Source organism: Oncorhynchus kisutch, linkage group LG20 (genome assembly GCF_002021735.2).
Source record: "Oncorhynchus kisutch isolate 150728-3 linkage group LG20, Okis_V2, whole genome shotgun sequence".
In the NCBI taxonomy this organism is placed as follows: domain Eukaryota; kingdom Metazoa; phylum Chordata; class Actinopteri; order Salmoniformes; family Salmonidae; genus Oncorhynchus; species Oncorhynchus kisutch.
In genome coordinates this window covers 30,774,417-30,791,852 of record NC_034193.2, presented here as the reverse complement: position 1 = coordinate 30,791,852, position 17,436 = coordinate 30,774,417, and the positions used below count along the sequence as shown (strand labels likewise).

General features: G+C 42.8%; 1 protein-coding gene across 1 annotated transcript; it reads right to left on the bottom strand.

Moving 5' to 3' along the window:
* Positions 1–3,668: 3,668 nt before the first annotated feature.
* On the bottom strand, positions 3,669–16,581 carry LOC109865241 (leucine-rich repeat, immunoglobulin-like domain and transmembrane domain-containing protein 1). Its single transcript, XM_020453351.2, has 4 exons — positions 15,885–16,581; positions 14,924–15,384; positions 13,390–13,695; positions 3,669–6,772 (listed from the first exon to the last, which is right to left on the bottom strand). Exons 1-4 carry the CDS (start codon positions 16,004–16,006, stop codon positions 5,709–5,711), a joined length of 1,953 nt encoding a protein of 650 aa, XP_020308940.1. The 5' UTR covers positions 16,007–16,581; the 3' UTR covers positions 3,669–5,708.
* Positions 16,582–17,436: the final 855 nt, after the last annotated feature.

The window sequence follows — 17,436 nt, the reverse complement described above, 5'->3', positions numbered from 1 at the left end:
AGTGTATTTTAATATATTGAAATTAAAATAGCATATTTGGAATACATACAATGGATAATTATACATTGAAATGTAGGTGACAAAACAGTTAAAGTAGAAATACATAGTTATGTTTTTTTCAATCCTAAACAACTTTCATCATGCATAATTTTCACCTTATTTATTTACATTTTTCAGTCTGTTGTGTACTTCACTCCAGCTCCAGCCAGCATTCTTCCATTCCTCATTGTGATGAACCATGCCTTTGTATATATTCTTCAAGAACATACAATTGAAAAATACAGATGCATATGTTTATAAATATAAGTTTAAATCGTACAGACAATGATTTACAAATCATACACATACATATCATATACAGTATACAAAGAAAAAAACAATGATGTCAATAAGTTCCCTTTTAAGCATGTCAGTTGGGAGACGGTTATCCTAAGGGGTTGTGGTTGGAGTTGAAATTGCCATTTACATTGGATGTCAGAAGTTTACAAACACTTTGGAGTCATTAAAACAATTTTTTCAACCACTCAATGAATTTCTTGTTAACAAACTATAGTTTTGGCAAGTCGGTTAGGATATCTACTTTGTGCATGACACAATCCATTTATCCAACAATTGTTTACAGACAGATCATTTCACTGTATCACAATTCCAGTGGGTCAGAAGTTTACATATACTAAGTTGACTGTGCCTTTTAAACAGCTTGGAAAAATCCAGACAATTATGCCACGGCTTTAGAAGCTTTTCATAGGATAACTGACATCATTTGAGTCAATTGGAGGTGTACCTGTGGATGTATTTCAAGAGCTACCGTCAAACGCAGTGCCTCTTTGCTTAAAATCAAGGGAAAATCAAAATAAATCAGCCAAGACCTCACAAAAAATTGTAGACCACCACAAGTCTGATTCATCCTTGGGAGCAATTTCAAACGCCTGAAGGTACCACTTTCATCTGTACGAACAATAGTACGTAAGTATAAACACCATGGGATCACGCAGCCGTCATACCGCTCAGGAAGGAGACTCATTCTGTCTCCTAGAGATGAACGTACTTTGGTGTGAAAAGTGAAAATCAATCCCAGAACAACAGCAACGGACCTTGTGAAGATGCTGGAGGAAACAGGTACAAAATAATCTATATCCACAGTAAAGCGAGTCCTATATCGACATAACCTGAAAGAAAGAAGCCACTGCTCCAAAACCGCCATAAAAAAGCCAGACTAAGGTTTGCAACTGCACATGGGGACAAAGATCGTACTTTTTGTAGAAATGTCCTCTGGTCTGATGAAACAAAAATATAACTGTTTGGCCATAATGACCATCGTTATGTTTGGAGGAAAAAGGGGGAGGTTTGCAAGCTAAAGAACACCATCCCAACCGTGAAGCACGGGGGTGGCAGCATCATGTTGTGGGGGTCCTTTGCTGCAGGAGGAACTGGTGCACTTCACAAAATAGATGGCTTCATGAGGGAGGAAAATGATGTGGATATATTGAAGCCACATCTCAAGACAGTCAGGAAGTTAAATCTTGTCGCAAATGGGTTTTCCAAATGTACAATGACCGCAAGCATACTTCCAAAGTCATGGCAAAATGGCTTAAGGACAACAAAGGCAATCCCAACGAAGTGAATCCCATTTGTGGGCAGAACTGAAAAAGCGTGTGCGAGCAAGGAGGCCTACAACCTGACTCCGTTACACCAGTTCTGGTCAGGAGGAATGGGCCAAAATTCACTCAACTTATTGTGGAAAGCTTGTGGAAGGCTACCCAAAATATTTGACCCAAGCTAAAGAATTTAGAGGCAATGCTACCAAATACTAATTGACTGTATGTAAACTTCTGACCCACTCGGAACGAGATGAAAGAAATAAAAGCTTTATCTCTACTATTAGTCTGACATTTCACATTCTTAAAATAAAGTGGTGATCCTAACTGACCTAAGACAAGGAATTTTTTAAAGGATTAAATGTCAGGAATTGTGAAAAACTGAGTTCAAATAACACATGGAATCATGTAGCAAAAAAAAGTGTTAAGCAAATCTAACAAATCAATCAAATCAAAATACATTTTATATTTGAGATTCTTCAAAGTAGCCAACCTTTGCCTTGATGATGGCTTTGCACACTCTTTGCATTCCCTCAATCTGCTTTATGAGGAATGCTTTTCCAACAGCTTTGAAGGAGTTCCCACATATGCTGAGAACTTGTTGGCTGCTTTTTTTCACTTTGCGGTCCAACCCAAACCATCTCGATTGGGTTGAGGTCGGATGATTGTGGAGGCCAGGTCATCTAATGCAGCACTTCATCACTCTCCTTCTTGGTCAAATAGCCCTTATACAGCCTGGAGGTGTGTTGGGTCATTGTCCTGTTGAAAAACAAATTATAGTCCCACAAAGCGCAAACCAGATGGGATGACGTATCGCTGCAGAATGCTGTGGTAGCCATGCTGGTTAAGTGTGATTTATTTGTTCTAAATAAATGTATTCTAAATAAATCACTGGCAGTGTCACCAGCAAAGCACCCCCCACACCATCACACCTCCTCCTCCATGCTTCACGGTGTGAACGACACATGCAGAGATCATCCATTCACCTACTCTGCATCTCACAAAGACACAGCGGTTGGAACCAAAAATCTCAAATTTGGACTCTGGACTATCAGACCAATGGACAGATTTCCACCAGTTGAATGTCCATTGCTCGTGTTTCTTGGCCCAAGCAAGTCTCTTCTTATTTTTGGTGTCCTTTGGTAGTGGTTTCTTCGCAGCAATCGACCACAAAGGCCTGATTCACGCAGTCTCCTCTGAGCAGTTGATGTTGAGATGAGTCTGCTACTTGAACTCTGTGAAGCATTTATTTGGGCTGCAATCTGAGGTGCAGTTAACTCTAATGAACTTATCCCCTGCAGCAGAGGACACTCTGAGTCTTCCTTTCCTGTGGCGGTCCTCATGAGAGCCAGTTTCATCACAACGCTCAATGTTTTTTGCGACTGCACTTGAAGAAACTTTTAAAGTTCTTAACATTTTCCGTATTGACTGACCTTCATGTCTTAAAGTAATGATGGACTGCCATTTCTCTTTGCTTATTTGAGCTGTTCTTGCCATAATATGGACTTGGTCTTTTACCAAATAGGGCTACCTTCTATATACCATCCCTACCTTGTCACAACACAACTGATAGGCTAAAATGCATTAACAAGGAAAGAAATTCCACAAATTTACTTTTACAAGGCACAACTACTTTAATTACTTTTTCATTGGCACGATTAGCAAACTTAGGGATGACATGCCAGCAACAAATGCTGACACTACACATCCAAGTATATCTGACCAAATTTTGAAAGACAAGAATTGTACTTTTGAATTCTGTAAAGTCAGTGTGGAAGAGGTGAAAAAATGGCTGTCTATCAACAATGACAACCCACTGGGGTCTGACAATCTGGATGGAAAATTACTGAGGATAATAGCAGACGATATTACCACATCTTCAATTTAAGCCTACTAGAAATTGTGTGCCCTCAGTACTGGAGGGAAGCTAAAGTAATTCTGCTACCCAAGAATAGTAAAGCCACCTTTACTGGCTCAGCACACATATAGGGAACATTCAACAAGCATGGCACTTACACAAATGCCAGATGATTGGCTGAGAGAAATATATATATTTTTAATAAATTTTTTAAAATTGCACCTTTATTTAACTAGGCAAGTCAGTAAAGAAAAATTCTTATTTACAATGACGGCCTACTCTGGCCAAGCATGGACAACGCTAGGCCAAGGAAGAACACCATTTATTATGGGGATCCATAATAAATACAAATACCTGTTAATTGAAATGCATTCCAGGTGAATGCATCAAGAAACTGGTTGAGAGAATGCCAAGATTGTGCAAAGCTGTCATCAAGGCAAAGGGTGGCTACTTTGAAGAATCTCAGATATAAAATGTATTTTGATTTGTTTAAAAGAAAATTGGTTACTACATGATGCCATATGTGTTTTTTCATAGTGATGATATCTTCACTATTCTTCTACAATGTGGAAAATAGTAAAAATAAAGAAAAACCCTGGAATGAGTAGGTGTGTCCAAACTTTTGACTGATACTGTTTAGTTTTGGTATAATGTCTATATTTATGTTGTATATACAGGGCACATTTGTAAAAGAGACCTAGGACTCAATATGTCTTCCATGTTAAGATAAAGGTTAAATAAAATAACAGGATTCCTATTACCTTTTCGGAGATGCTTTTTGGATTCGGGCCCAGGGCCAGGATTCATAAAGACCTTCAGAGTAGGAGTTCTAATCTAGAATCAGGGGCTGTATCCATAAATCTATGCATGAAGCCATTTTAGTCATAACCCACTGGGCAAAAACTGGTTGAATCAATGTTGTTTCCACATCATTTCAACAAAGAAATGAGATGAAGTGGTCAACGTAAGGGAATTTTGTATTTTTTTTTTCACCCAACTCTTTTTCACCTATCCTAAATCCAATGACATGGTGCCATTTTTTGTTCAATTCAAGTTAGGTGACAACTCAACCAAAATTAAATCAAAACTAGATGTTGAATTGACGCCTGTGCCCAGTGGGAAGAGTCCTACCTAGTCGACAGATATTTAGGAGATCATATGTGCGGTCCTAACTAGCTATACAGAAAAATGCTTTGGAGTTGATGAAAGAATGTTTTGATATTTTTATATAAGCAACCCATAAATTATCTAGAAGTACCTGCACCAGTATCTCTTGCATTTTTGAAAATAATTTCAAATTCATGATATGGCCCCAGGTCCCCCCTGTCCATGTTATCTCATTTATTATGATCCAAAAGGCTAAAGTGTTCCTAGAGCAGCACTCCTTTGAGACTAATGAATATTGGCCCAGATGTCCTTCTTTCAGACTTTTACTTGATAACTTAACTATGATAAATGTATTTAAATGAAATACTATCTGTAGGGCTCATTTACAACTGATAGTCCCCCAGAAGTGTAAAAAGAAATTACATCATTAGCATTCTCTCTGTTGAAATAGTATACATTTCAGATGTAAAAAAATTAAGGATAAAAATGTCAAAACTCCTTTAAACTGATATTTCCATGATGGTGCATCGTCCAAGCGTCCTCTCATAGAACCCCCGATATGGTGGCACCCAACATGGTGGGAGAGGTGGGGGAGAGTCCTGTGCCCTGTGTGTGGGGGGGGGAACACGGTGAGAGAAAGGGAGACAACCAGATATGTGTGTTGGACTGTGATGAGCATTTCGACAAGGTGTGTGTGTGGGGCTGTGGTGAAACTTAGTAAGAGGGTGAGGTTTGTGTATGGGGCTGTGGTTGGGGTGAGGACGATGTATGTGTCTGGGGCTATGGTGAAGATGAGATGTGTGTGTAGGACTGTGCTGAGAGTGAGGGAGAGTATAGGATATGTGTGGGTGGCTTTGGTGAGGCTGAGAGAAAGGATTAGGTATGTGGGGACGAGGTTTGTGTGTGGGGCTATGGTGAGGGTGAGGAGTGTGTGTGGGGCTATGATGAAGATGTGTGTGTGTGTGGCTATGAAGATGAGGTGTGTGTGTGTGGCTATGATGAAGATGAGGTGTGTGTGTGTGGCTATGATGGGGATGATGTGTGTGTCTGGGGCTATGCTGTAGAGGAGTTGTGTGTGTGGAGATGTGTTGAGCCAGAGGGTGCGAGTGTGGGAGATGGCATGGGGAGGGAGCTGGAGCATGAAGTCAGCAGAAGTACTCGTTGGGCTGACCCTCTATCTTTGCCGTGGCCTCAGAGTCCAGACTGGATCGGGCCGACAGCAGCCGGTTGGACTCCTCAGGGTTGAGTCTGGTCAGGTACTCACCCTCCAACCCTTTAGCCTTGGTTCCGGGGGACAGCGTCTCAAAAGTCACATACGAGTCCTGGATGTCCTTGGACTTCTTGCCCCAAATCTTCTGGATGCGCCTCTTGAGCGCACCACAGCAGACGATTACGGTGAGTGGCACAGCAATGACACAAGCCACGGTAATCACGATGACGTTGATGAGCTTCTGGGTGCCAGCGGCACTGGCCGCCTCGTCGGTGGAGAAGATGACACACTGCTCCTTCTTGGGGATCAGGCCCCGGACACACACGCAGGCAATGTACTTAGTCTTGGGCACCAGGCCCTCGATGAAGACCCGATTCTGACCCGCTGCCACGTTGATCTTGCGCATGTCTCTTTCGCCGAAGACGGCATAGAGCACACTGAAGGCCGTGGTGTTCTTGGCCTTGGGCGCCCGCCAGTTCAGGGTGATGGTGTTCTCCGTATCGCCCAACACCTTGACCGAGCGAACTATCCGGTCCGGGTCATACTGGGCCTGGGCCAGGTTGCTCAGGTTAGTCTTCTCCAGCTCCAGGAGTCCGTCTGGACTGGGCAACTTGGCTGGTCCAGGGGTGGCTCTATCTGCCACACTTCCCACTACCACACCTTCAGGCTCAGGGCTGGAGTCCACAACAGCAGGTGGGGGTTGAGAGTTGGGGGTGGGAACCACTAACCTATCCACCAGTTTCTCCTGGTATGCTGCCTTCCCCATCCCGTTGGGTTTGTTGACTTTGTTTTTTTTTACAGTAGCAGCAACCACGCTGGTTTGGTTGTTGTTATTGTCGGGTTTTGGGGGAGCATCAGAGACAACCAGGGAGATGATGGTCTCTGCATTTCCGGCGTAGTTAGTGGCCTTGCAGACATACTTCCCTGAGTCACGGTAGGACACGGCTGGGACACTGAGGATGGACCAGATAATGCCTTCCTTGGAGTTCTCCTGCTGGACTGTAGAGCAAGAGAAGAGACATGGACACATTATTAGTCAGAGTAAAAAAAATGTAAATACTAAAAAGTAATACAAAGACAGGGGAGATTCTTATTTAAAGTGTTTTTTAATGCAGGGGCCATATCCACAAAGCGTCTCAGAAAAGGTCCCAGGAATCCTGTTAAAAGGTTTTAAGACAAACTCTGAATAATATCAATTTGTTAAAGTTTATCTCAGCTGGTAATCACGACAGTTTAAGGTACTACAAAGGAAAGATAGTGATGGTGCTCATTGACATTGTTGCAATTTTGTTATTGTTTTTATTTAACTAGACAAGTCAGTTGAAAACAAATTCTTCTTTTATAATGACGGCCTACCCCAGTCAAACCCACCCCTAACCCACCAACGCTAGGCAGATTGTGCGCCGCCTTATGGGACTCCCAATCATGATACAGTCTGGGATCAAATCAGGGTCTTTAGTGACAGCACTGAGATCTTGCGCTGAGATCAAATCAAATTGTATTGGTCACATACACATGGTTAGCAGATGTTATTGCAAGTGTAGCAAAATGCTTGTGCTTCTAGTTCCGACAGTGGAGCAATATCTAACAAGTAATATCTAACAATTCCACAACAAATACCTAATACACACACATCTAAGTAAAGGAATAAGAATATATAAATATATGGATGAGCAATGTCAGAGCGGCATAGGCTAAGATGCAATAGATAGTAAATAATAATATATATATATATATATATATTGTATTATTTACTATATGAGTTGATGCAAGATACGTAAACATTATTAAAGTGGCACTATTAAAGTGACTACTGTTCCATTTATTAAAGTGGCCAATTATTTCAAGTCTGTATGTAGGCAGCAGCCTCTCTGTGCAGTGCCTTAGATGCAGTGCCTTAGACCACTGTGCCACTCGGGAGCCCCAAATAAAGGGGAATAACTAATTGCAACGAGGCATTGTGTCACGCCCTGACCTTAGAAATCCTTTTTATGGCTCTATTTTGTTTTGGTCAGGGTGTGAGTTGGGGTGGGCATTCTATGTTTTGTGTTCTATGTTTTCTATTTCTTTGTGTTTGGCTGGGTATGGTTCTCAATCAGGGACAGCTGTCTATCGTTGTCTTTGATTGGTAACCATACTTAGGTACCCTTTTCCCACCTGTGTGTGTGTGGGAGGTTGACATTCTTTATGGCACTTAGCCTTAAGCTTCATGGTTTTGTTATGTAGTGTGTATTGTTTTGTTCTGCGGCTTTTCTTAATTAAAGAACTTGTATGCTCCTTCCAACAGCCGTGACAGAACCTCCCACCACCAAATGAACAAGCAGCGTGGTGAAAGGGACTCCTGGGCAGATGAGCAGCGCTATCTGGAGTATGAGACAACCTAGGAGGAGATAGAGAGGTGGTCGGTTGACCCAGGGAGAGTGCCGGAGCCCGCCTGGGATTCTCTAGAACAGTGCGAGTAGGGATACCGGAGAATGGTGTTGGCGACACGAAAATGGCTGGCAAGGAAGCCCGAGAGGCAGCCCCAAAAATGTTTTTTTTGGGGGGGGGCCAACTGAGCCAACTCCCCGTGCTTACCGTGGCGAGCATGGGACTGGTCAGGCCCTGTGCTACGGGGTGATGCTCACGGTGTCGAGGCGGAGCATTCACAGGCCGAAGTGCTCGGTGCCAGCGTCCCGCATTTGCCGGGTGGAAGCTGGCATCCAGCCAGAATGGGTGGGGCCAGCTCTGTGCTCGAGACCGCCAGTACACCTCCACGGCCCAGTGAATCCGGTGCCTCGGCCAAGCAAGAGGCCTCATGGATGTCTCCCCAGCTTGGTGAGTCCTGTGCCTGCTCCCAGAGCCAGAGTCGCCATCCTGTCCGGAGCTGCCAGAGTCGCCCTCCTGTCCGGTGCTGCCAGAGTCGCCCTCCTGTCCGGTGCTGCCAGAGTCGCCCTCCTGTCCGGTGCTGCCAGAGTCGCCCTCCTGTCCGGTGCTGCCAGAGTCGCCCTCCTGTCCGGTGCTGCCAGAGTCGCCCTCCTGTCCGGTGCTGCCAGAGTCGCCCTCCTGTCCGGTGCTGCCAGAGTCGCCCTCCTGTCCGGTGCTGCCAGAGTCGCCCTCCTGTCCGGTGCTGCCAGAGTCGCCCTCCTGTCCGGTGCTGCCAGAGTCGCCCTCCTGTCCGGTGCTGCCAGAGTCGCCCTCCTGTCCGGTGCTGCCAGAGTCGCCCTCCTGTCCGGTGCTGCCAGAGTCGCCCTCCTGTCCGGTGCTGCCAGAGTCGCCCTCCTGTCCGGTGCTGCCAGAGTCGCCCTCCTGTCCGGTGCTGCCAGAGTCGCCCTCCTGTCCGGTGCTGCCAGAGTCGCCCTCCTGTCCGGTGCTGCCAGAGTCGCCCTCCTGTCCGGTGCTGCCAGAGTCGCCCTCCTGTCCGGTGCTGCCAGAGTCGCCCTCCTGTCCGGTGCTGCCAGAGTCAACCTCCTATCCGGGGCCCGCTGCAAGGGTCCCCATTCCGGGGTCAGCGGCGAGGTGGAGCGGGGTCCACGTCCCATACCTGAGCCGCCACCGTGGATAGATGCCCATCCAGACCCTCCCCTATAGGTTCAGGTTTTGAGGCCAGAGTCCGCACCTTTGGTGTCACGCCCTGACCCTGTCTACACTACCTGTGGATGTATTTCAAGGCCTACCTTCAGACTCTTTGCTTGACATCATGGGAAAATCCAAAGAAATCAGCCAAGACCTCAGAAAAAAATTGTACACCTCCACAAGGAGAAATGTCCTCTGGTCTGATGAAACAAAAATAGAACTGTTTGGCCATAATGACCATCATTATGTTTGGAGGAAAAAGGGGGAGGATTGCAAGCAGAAGGACACCATCCCAACCGTGAAGCACGGGGGTGGCAGCATCATGTTGTGGGGTGCTTTACTGTGGGAGGGACTGGTGCAATTCACAAAATAGATGGCATGATGAGGGAGGAAAATTATGTGGATATATTGAAGCAACATCTCAAGACATCAGTGAGGAAGTTAAAGCTTGGTCGCAAATGGATCTTCCAAATGAACAATGACCTCAAGCATAGTTCCAAAGTTGTGGCAAAATGACTTAACTTCTTATGGTATAGGGGACGCTTGCGTCCCACTTGGCCAAAAAACAGGGAAAATGCAGCGCGGCAAATTCTAATAAATTGATATAAAAATCTAACTTTCATTAAATCACACATGTAAGATACTCAATTAAATCTACACTCGTGAATCCAGCCAACATGTCAGATTTTTAAAAGGCTTTTCGGCGAAAGCATAAAAAGCTATTATCTGATGATAGCACAACAGTAAAAAAAAAGAGGGTAGCATATTTCAACCCTGCAGGTGCTACACAAAACGCAGAAATAAAATATAAAACATTCCTTACCTTTGACAAGCTTCTTTTGTTGGCACTCCAATATGTCCCATAAACATCACAATTGGTCCTTTTGTTCGATTAATTCCGTCCATATATATCCAAATGTCAATTTATTTGACGCGTTTGATCCAGAAAAACACAGCTTCCAAAATGCGCAAAGTCACTACAAAATATTTCAAAAATTGCCTATAAACTTTGCCTAAATATTTCAAACTACTTTTGTAATACAACTTTAGGTATTTTTAAACGTTAATAATCGATCAAATTGAAGACGGGTCTATCTGTTTTCATTAGAGGCAGAGAGGAAACTAACGCTAATTTTCAAGTCTTGGCCAACTCTCAACAGCATTACCCTTTTCCAGGATGGCCCTACTTCTACATTGCACAAATGAATAACCTCAACCAAATTGCAAAGACTGGTGACATCCAGTGGAAGTGGTAGGAACTGAAAACAAGTTCCTAAGAAATATCGTTTGCCAAAGAGAAATCAGTGAACAGACAGAGACCTAAAAAAAATTCTGAACGGTTAGTCCTCAGGGTTTTGCCTGCTACATAAATTCTGTTATACTCACAGACATGATTCAAACAGTTTTAGAAACTTCAGAGTGTTTTCTATCCAAATCTACTAATAATATCTTATATTCTTGGCATGAGTAGCAGGAAGTTGAAATTGGGCACGCTATTTATCCAAAAGTGAAAATGCTGCCCCCTATACCTTAATAAGAATTTAAGGACAACAAAGTCAAGGTATTGGAGTGGCCATTACAAAGCCCTGACCTCAATCCCAAAGAAAATGTGTGGGCAGAACTGAAAAAGCGTGTGCGAACAAGGAGGCCTAAAACCTGACTGCATGCGTTACACCAGCTCTGTCAGGAGGAATGGGCCAAAATTCACCCAACTTTTTGTGGGAAGCTTATGGAAGACTATACGAAACGTTTGACCCAAGTTAAACAATTAAATGGCAATGCTACCAAATACTAATTGAGTGTATGTAAACTTCTGACCCACTGGGAATGTGATGAAAGAAATAAAAGCTGAAATAAATCATTCTCTACTCTTATTCTATACATTTCACATTCTTAAAACAAAGTGGTGATCCTAACTGACCTAAGACAGGGAATTTTTACTAGGATTAAATGTCAGGAATTGTGAAAAACTGAGTTTAAATGTATTTGGCTAAGGTCTATTTAAACTTCCGACTTCAACTGCGCGTGTATCGCCAGCTGAATACATTACAAATGGTTAAGAAATCTACCACTCTATAGACCAAGCAGACTAAGACGTGAACCGGATGTTGCAAAATGGTTTAAAACTACAACTCTACCAAAGGACAAGACTAGAGAACATGAGGACCCTGGTCACCACATTGAAATGGTTACCACTTTATAGACCAAGCAGACTGAGGTATAAGCTGAATGTTGCAAAATGGTTATAAACTCAAACCATTGATCACTACAGAAGAAGCAAATCCTAGACATCGCGTTATCAGTCTGCAGATGAAAACGTACGTAGCCTAGGATGAGAACACCAACAACCTCTGAAGCATTCTAAGGGGATGAACTCAAAAGAACTACTGTACAGGTTATGTCGAAGTATCTATACTTACCACCACCATGAGCAGGAGCTCTACCTAAGGATGTTGATCTCTGGTGGCCGAACCAGAGTCGTACACCCAACAACTCTGTGACCAAAGGATTTGGACGATCAAGGACAGCGCAATCGTGAATGTATAAATTGCACGAAATGATGCTCAACTATGCATATGATTGACAACTTTGGAAAGAAAACACTGACGTTTCCAAAACTGCAAAGATATTGTCTGTGAGTGCCACAGAACTAATGCTACAGGTGAAACCAAGATGAAATTTCATACAGGAAGTGAGCCAGATTTTGAATGCGCAAGGAATGAGCCTACAATTTCTGTCGTTTCCCCAAGGTGTTTGCAGCATTGTGACGTATTTGTAGGCATATCATTGGAAAATTGACCATAAGAGACATTTACCAGGTGTCCACTCGGTGTCCTCCGTCGAAACTATTGCGTAATCTCCAGGTGCGTGCATTTTTCCATTTTGAACAGAGGAGAAACCAAACTGCCACGAGTGATTTATCATCGAATAGATATGTGAAAAACACCTTGAGGATTGATTCTAAACAACGTTTGCCATGTTTCTGTCGATATTATGGAGTTAATTTGGAAAAAAGTTTGCGTTGTAGGTGACTGAATTTTCATTTTTTTTTCTTTGCCAAACGTGATGAACAAAACGGAGCGATTTCTCCTACACAAATAATATTTTGGGAAAAACTGAACATTTGCTATCTAACTGAGAGTCTCCTCATTGAAAACATCCGAAGTTCTTCAAAAGGTAAATGATTTTATTTGAATGCTTTTCTTGTTTTTGTGAAAATGTTGCCTGCTGAATGCTAGGCTTAATGCTATGCTAGCTATCAATACTCTTACACAAGTGCTTGTGTAGCTATGGTTGAAAAGCATTTTTTGAAAATCTGAGATGACAGTGTTGTTAACAAAAGGCTAAGCTTCTGAGCCAATATATTTATTTCATTTCATTTGCGATTTTCATGAATAGTTAACGTTGCGTTATGGTAATGAGCTTGAGGCTATAATTACGCTCCCGGATACGGGATTGCTCGTCGCAACAGGTTAAGTTGATATGCATAAAAATGACTTCATAATGAGATGATACATTAGTGCATTATCACTTAACTACCTACAACATATTTAGCTGGCTAGAAAAAAAAGCTTTAAAAAAGGCTTTTACTGCATTTAGCCTTTGTAGGGCAGTATGCATTACTGCTTATTTAAGTAAGATTTATGAAGTCAAGAAGCTAGGACTACTAGCTAGCTAGCTACATTGATTAGCTAGGTTCACAATATAAACAAAAGCAACTTGTGTAATTAGATGATCATTTAGTACAAACACTAGCAACAATTGAATGAGTATTTGAAAAACACTGGACAAAATATATTGCAGTTATGCATAAATGATGGATATGGTACAGTACAGTAGAAAATATAATAAATATGCTCTTCCCCTGTGCTCCTCTCCGCTCTCAAAACAACGTGCTCTGTGCAGCAGGTAGAACAGCACATTGATACGACGCTGATGGCAAAGAAATGCAACGTGTGTAGTGGAGCTAAAGCGTTATAGTAGAGCTGAAGTGTTACAGTCACACAGACATAGAGAGAAAGGAAGAGAAGCAAACATACACAAATCCCTTGCTGACTCACCTGTCCCGTTCAGGGCTTTCCCTTCCGCCCTGCGCCAGGCCAGATCCGGGCTGGGAACGCCAATGGTCCCGCAGCGCAGCAGCACGTTGTTTCCCACAGCGCTGCGGACGTGTGCCACCGCTGTGTGGACGCGTGGCGCCTGGCACCTCCGCAGCTCGGCATCGCTGAACAGAACACCTGACAGGCTCTCGGGAGCTGCACAGCGGAGGCGTGTGTCGATTAATGCCACAGAGAACGTTGGCAACTTCTGGAACTGGACCAGGTCATACAGGCGGCAGTCACACAGCCAGGGGTTGTCATGGAGACCTGGATGGTTCAAGGTCAACTCATTAAATCACATGGCAAAATAAAATTGAACTCTGAATTCTGTGATGAATAAAATAAAATAAAGGATACTAATGGGGATTGGTGGGGTCAGAGGAGAACGTAAGAGTTCCAGTATGAAGTGGGGTACACGATATAAGAAGGGCCCAGAGTTTTTCCTGGTTAGGTAATGAAAAACTCCTTGGCCTGGTATGTTTACAAACACATCGTGAATGAAAGGAATGACAGTGTCTCTCTGGTTACACATATGGCTACAGATGACTGCTGTGGATGTCTGTGTGAGGATTACTTACATTCTAAAATAAACTACAATGACGGGTGTGGTGATGACAACGATAATGACGACGGCAACGATGATGGTTAAATTGGGATTTAGGCAGTTATTGAACAATATTCAGATCATGTTGGCTTTTTCAGAAGATTTAGGAACTTAGCACACACATTTGTCTTTATATCTCTTTTTTTCTCAATTTCGAGGGATTTTTCAATCAACAACTCTGAGTGACTAAAATAGATGTAGTTTACTTAAGCCATTTTTTTTAAAACTAGTTACAGGGGAGATGAATGAGCCAAATGGAAGCTGGGGATGATTAGTTGGCCAGTTTAGAAATTTAGCAAGGACACCAGAGCTAACACCCCTACTCTTACAATGAGTGCCATGGGATCTTTAGAGACAACAGAAAGTCAGGACACCAGTTTAACATCCCATTCAAAACAAGACACCCTCCAACCATGCTTAGCTTTAGAGGCAAGCCAGCAGTGGTATGCAGGTTGGTATGCTGCTGGCCAACGATGATGACAATGATGATGACAACAATAATGACGACAGCGATGATGATGGTTAAATTGAGATTTAGGGAGTGATTTCACAATACTCAGATCATGTTGACTTTTTCAGAGGATTTGGAAACATATCACACATTCGTTTGTATACAGTATCTCCTTTTTCCTCCATTTCGAGGGATTTTTCAACCAACAACTCTGAGTGACTGAAAAAGATGTGGCTTACTTTACTTAAGCAATTATTTATGATGGAAAGCATGCCTGATCTGAATGTTTGATTGTCTTGTGGTTTTATATTAGGGATGACTTCTAACCACATCTCCCTTGTAAATGAGAGTGCATCTCAACGGTACATGCGATCACCTGGTAAATTGTGAGGAAAAAAAGGAAAAAGGAAAAGAAATGTTAACAAATCTCTCTCCCTTACCAAGTATCATTTTGGAGTTCTCTGGGCCCTGCACAGGTTTAACTGTTAGCCAGGTGGCGAGCACCTCAGCCGGAACAGTCAGAAGGTTGTTGCTGGACAGATCCAGGTAGGTCAGGTTTTTTAAATAAATTGTGGCGTCTGCGGGAACTGAGGTCAACTGGTTGTTGTGCAAGTCGAGCAGCGTGAGGCTGGACATATCCATAAGAGACTCCCAGGGGAACGCGGTGAGGGCATTCCCATCCAGTCGCAGCTCCTCCAGATTTAGCATCCCACGGAAACTGTCCGGCTTGAGAGAGGACAGCACATTGAAGGACATCCAGAGGAACTCCAGATTGGGGAGGTAACTGAAGGCTTCGCTCGGGATACGTTGGATGGCTGTTTTCTCGATACGCAGCTTGGACGTGTCCACGGGGAAACTGGCAGGCACAATGGAGATCTCGGGGTCATTGCAAATTACACTCCTGAGGAAACAACGGGATGTGTTATACCTAGGCTTATGTTGTTTAAATTCAAATGTGGGAGGAAAGGAACACAAATATTATTATTATTTGAACTTTTTGTAAAAAGAAACTGACATTTTTGGTGTGAATTATTTATGTGAAATGTCAAATTTGGTTTTCATTCAGGCTATTTAATACAGGCTATGTGCCAATTATAGTAAATTAATTCAAAAAGCCTACATGTAGGACCTAACACTCTCACTATAAACTCAACTCAGAGAGATTGTCAGAGAGTTGGTCAACGTGCCTTTGCAAGATAATCCTGCATTAAATAAAATTGGACATCATGCACTCCCAATAATTTACTTTGTCCACATGCTGATTTCGCAGTGAAGGTCCAACATCTGTAATCGTGCGAGAAAAGTCTCTTAAATTAAACGGAATGTATCTGCACAAACAAAGAAAAACATGCACATTAAGCGATACATTGGTTGATTTTGTCATTAGTTTCTTCTACTCACCTGGCCATAGATCCATCACTTAGTTTGTGAAAAAAACAGCTACACTGTGACGGGCACGCGCTCACCGAGGAGGGTAACGCACCTGTCGCCAGGTAGAGTCCCAAGACGAATGCGAGGAACATTTTGGCCCACTTTTATGCGTGCACTGCACAGCTAGCCTGCATGCACCCAGTCAGCACCCACTGAAGCCAAACAGACCTGCGTTTGTCATTTACTGAAATATCATTTGCACGGTTTTGTCCCACAGCTTCGCTGTCCCATAGCGACCAGACTGCTATGAGTCCCGAGATAAGAAGGATAGACAAGGATTAGCGAAAGGACTGCAGTCTTTTCATCTGGATGCATATTTCATCCTGGAATCCGATAGGCTGCGCAGAGACGTCCCTATTTATTATCACACAAAATACATCCGAAATTGTCATAATCCACTGTGATATTGTTTGTCTTTTTTCTCCCCCACAAATTCAGTTTGTTAATTTGAACCCTGCCGTGACTGGTTGTTGGGCTGCGCTGGTTTTGCCAAGGTGTGGCACCGTGGTCAAATTGGTTTGAGATTCGATGTTGGCCAGACATTTGGACGTTTAAACTTCAACAGCTCGCAAACGACTTGACCTACATAACTCAGATTAGGCTCTTTATGAAAGAAAAAAGGTGTACAGCATGGCACAGGTTTTATTTGACCGATTCCGACCCTAGTTTCACAATCAAAAGGCCGTTGGATTATGAAACTGGGTTCGGATTTGACCTGAAAGCTAATAGTTAGGGACCATCAACAAAGTGCATGATCACAATATACAAATTGCAATATCTCCTCAACCGCTTCATTTAGCAACCAGGTTTCAACTGTCAATTATTCCTCACATAGAGCAGCATGTTGCACACTCTTTGGTTTTCTCCTAAAATGATTAAATTAAATATATATATATTTATAAAAAAACTTACAATTAAATATCCAGTTGATCACATGACCTAAACACCTCAAAACAATGTTGTATTGTTAAAAGAGACACACAAAGTATGCCCTTTGGTCTCATTAAGTGCTTACACAGTTTTATGAAACTTTAGAAGTCCAATGGCTCACGTGACTTAGCAACCTCATTTTAACTGCCCATTATTCCTTGAATAGAGAGACATTTTGAACTCTCTTTAGTTCTCATAAAATTATACATTTTATTTATATATACATACAGTTGAAGTCGGAAGTTTACATACACTTAGGTTGGAGTCATTAAAACTCGTTTTGCAACTACCCCACAAATTTCTTGATAACAAACTAGTTTTGGCAAGTCGATTAGGACATTAGGACATAAATTTTTACAACAATTGTTTACAGACAGATAATTTCAGATATAATTAATTATATCACAATTCCAGTGGGTCAGAAGTTTACATACACTAAGTTGACTGTGCCTTTAAACAGCATGAACATTTTCAGAAAATTATGTCATGGCTTTAGAAGCTTCTGATAGGCTAATTGACATAATTTGAGTTAATTGGAGGTGTACCTGTGGATGTATTTCAAAGCCTACCTTCAAACTCAGTGCCTCTTTGC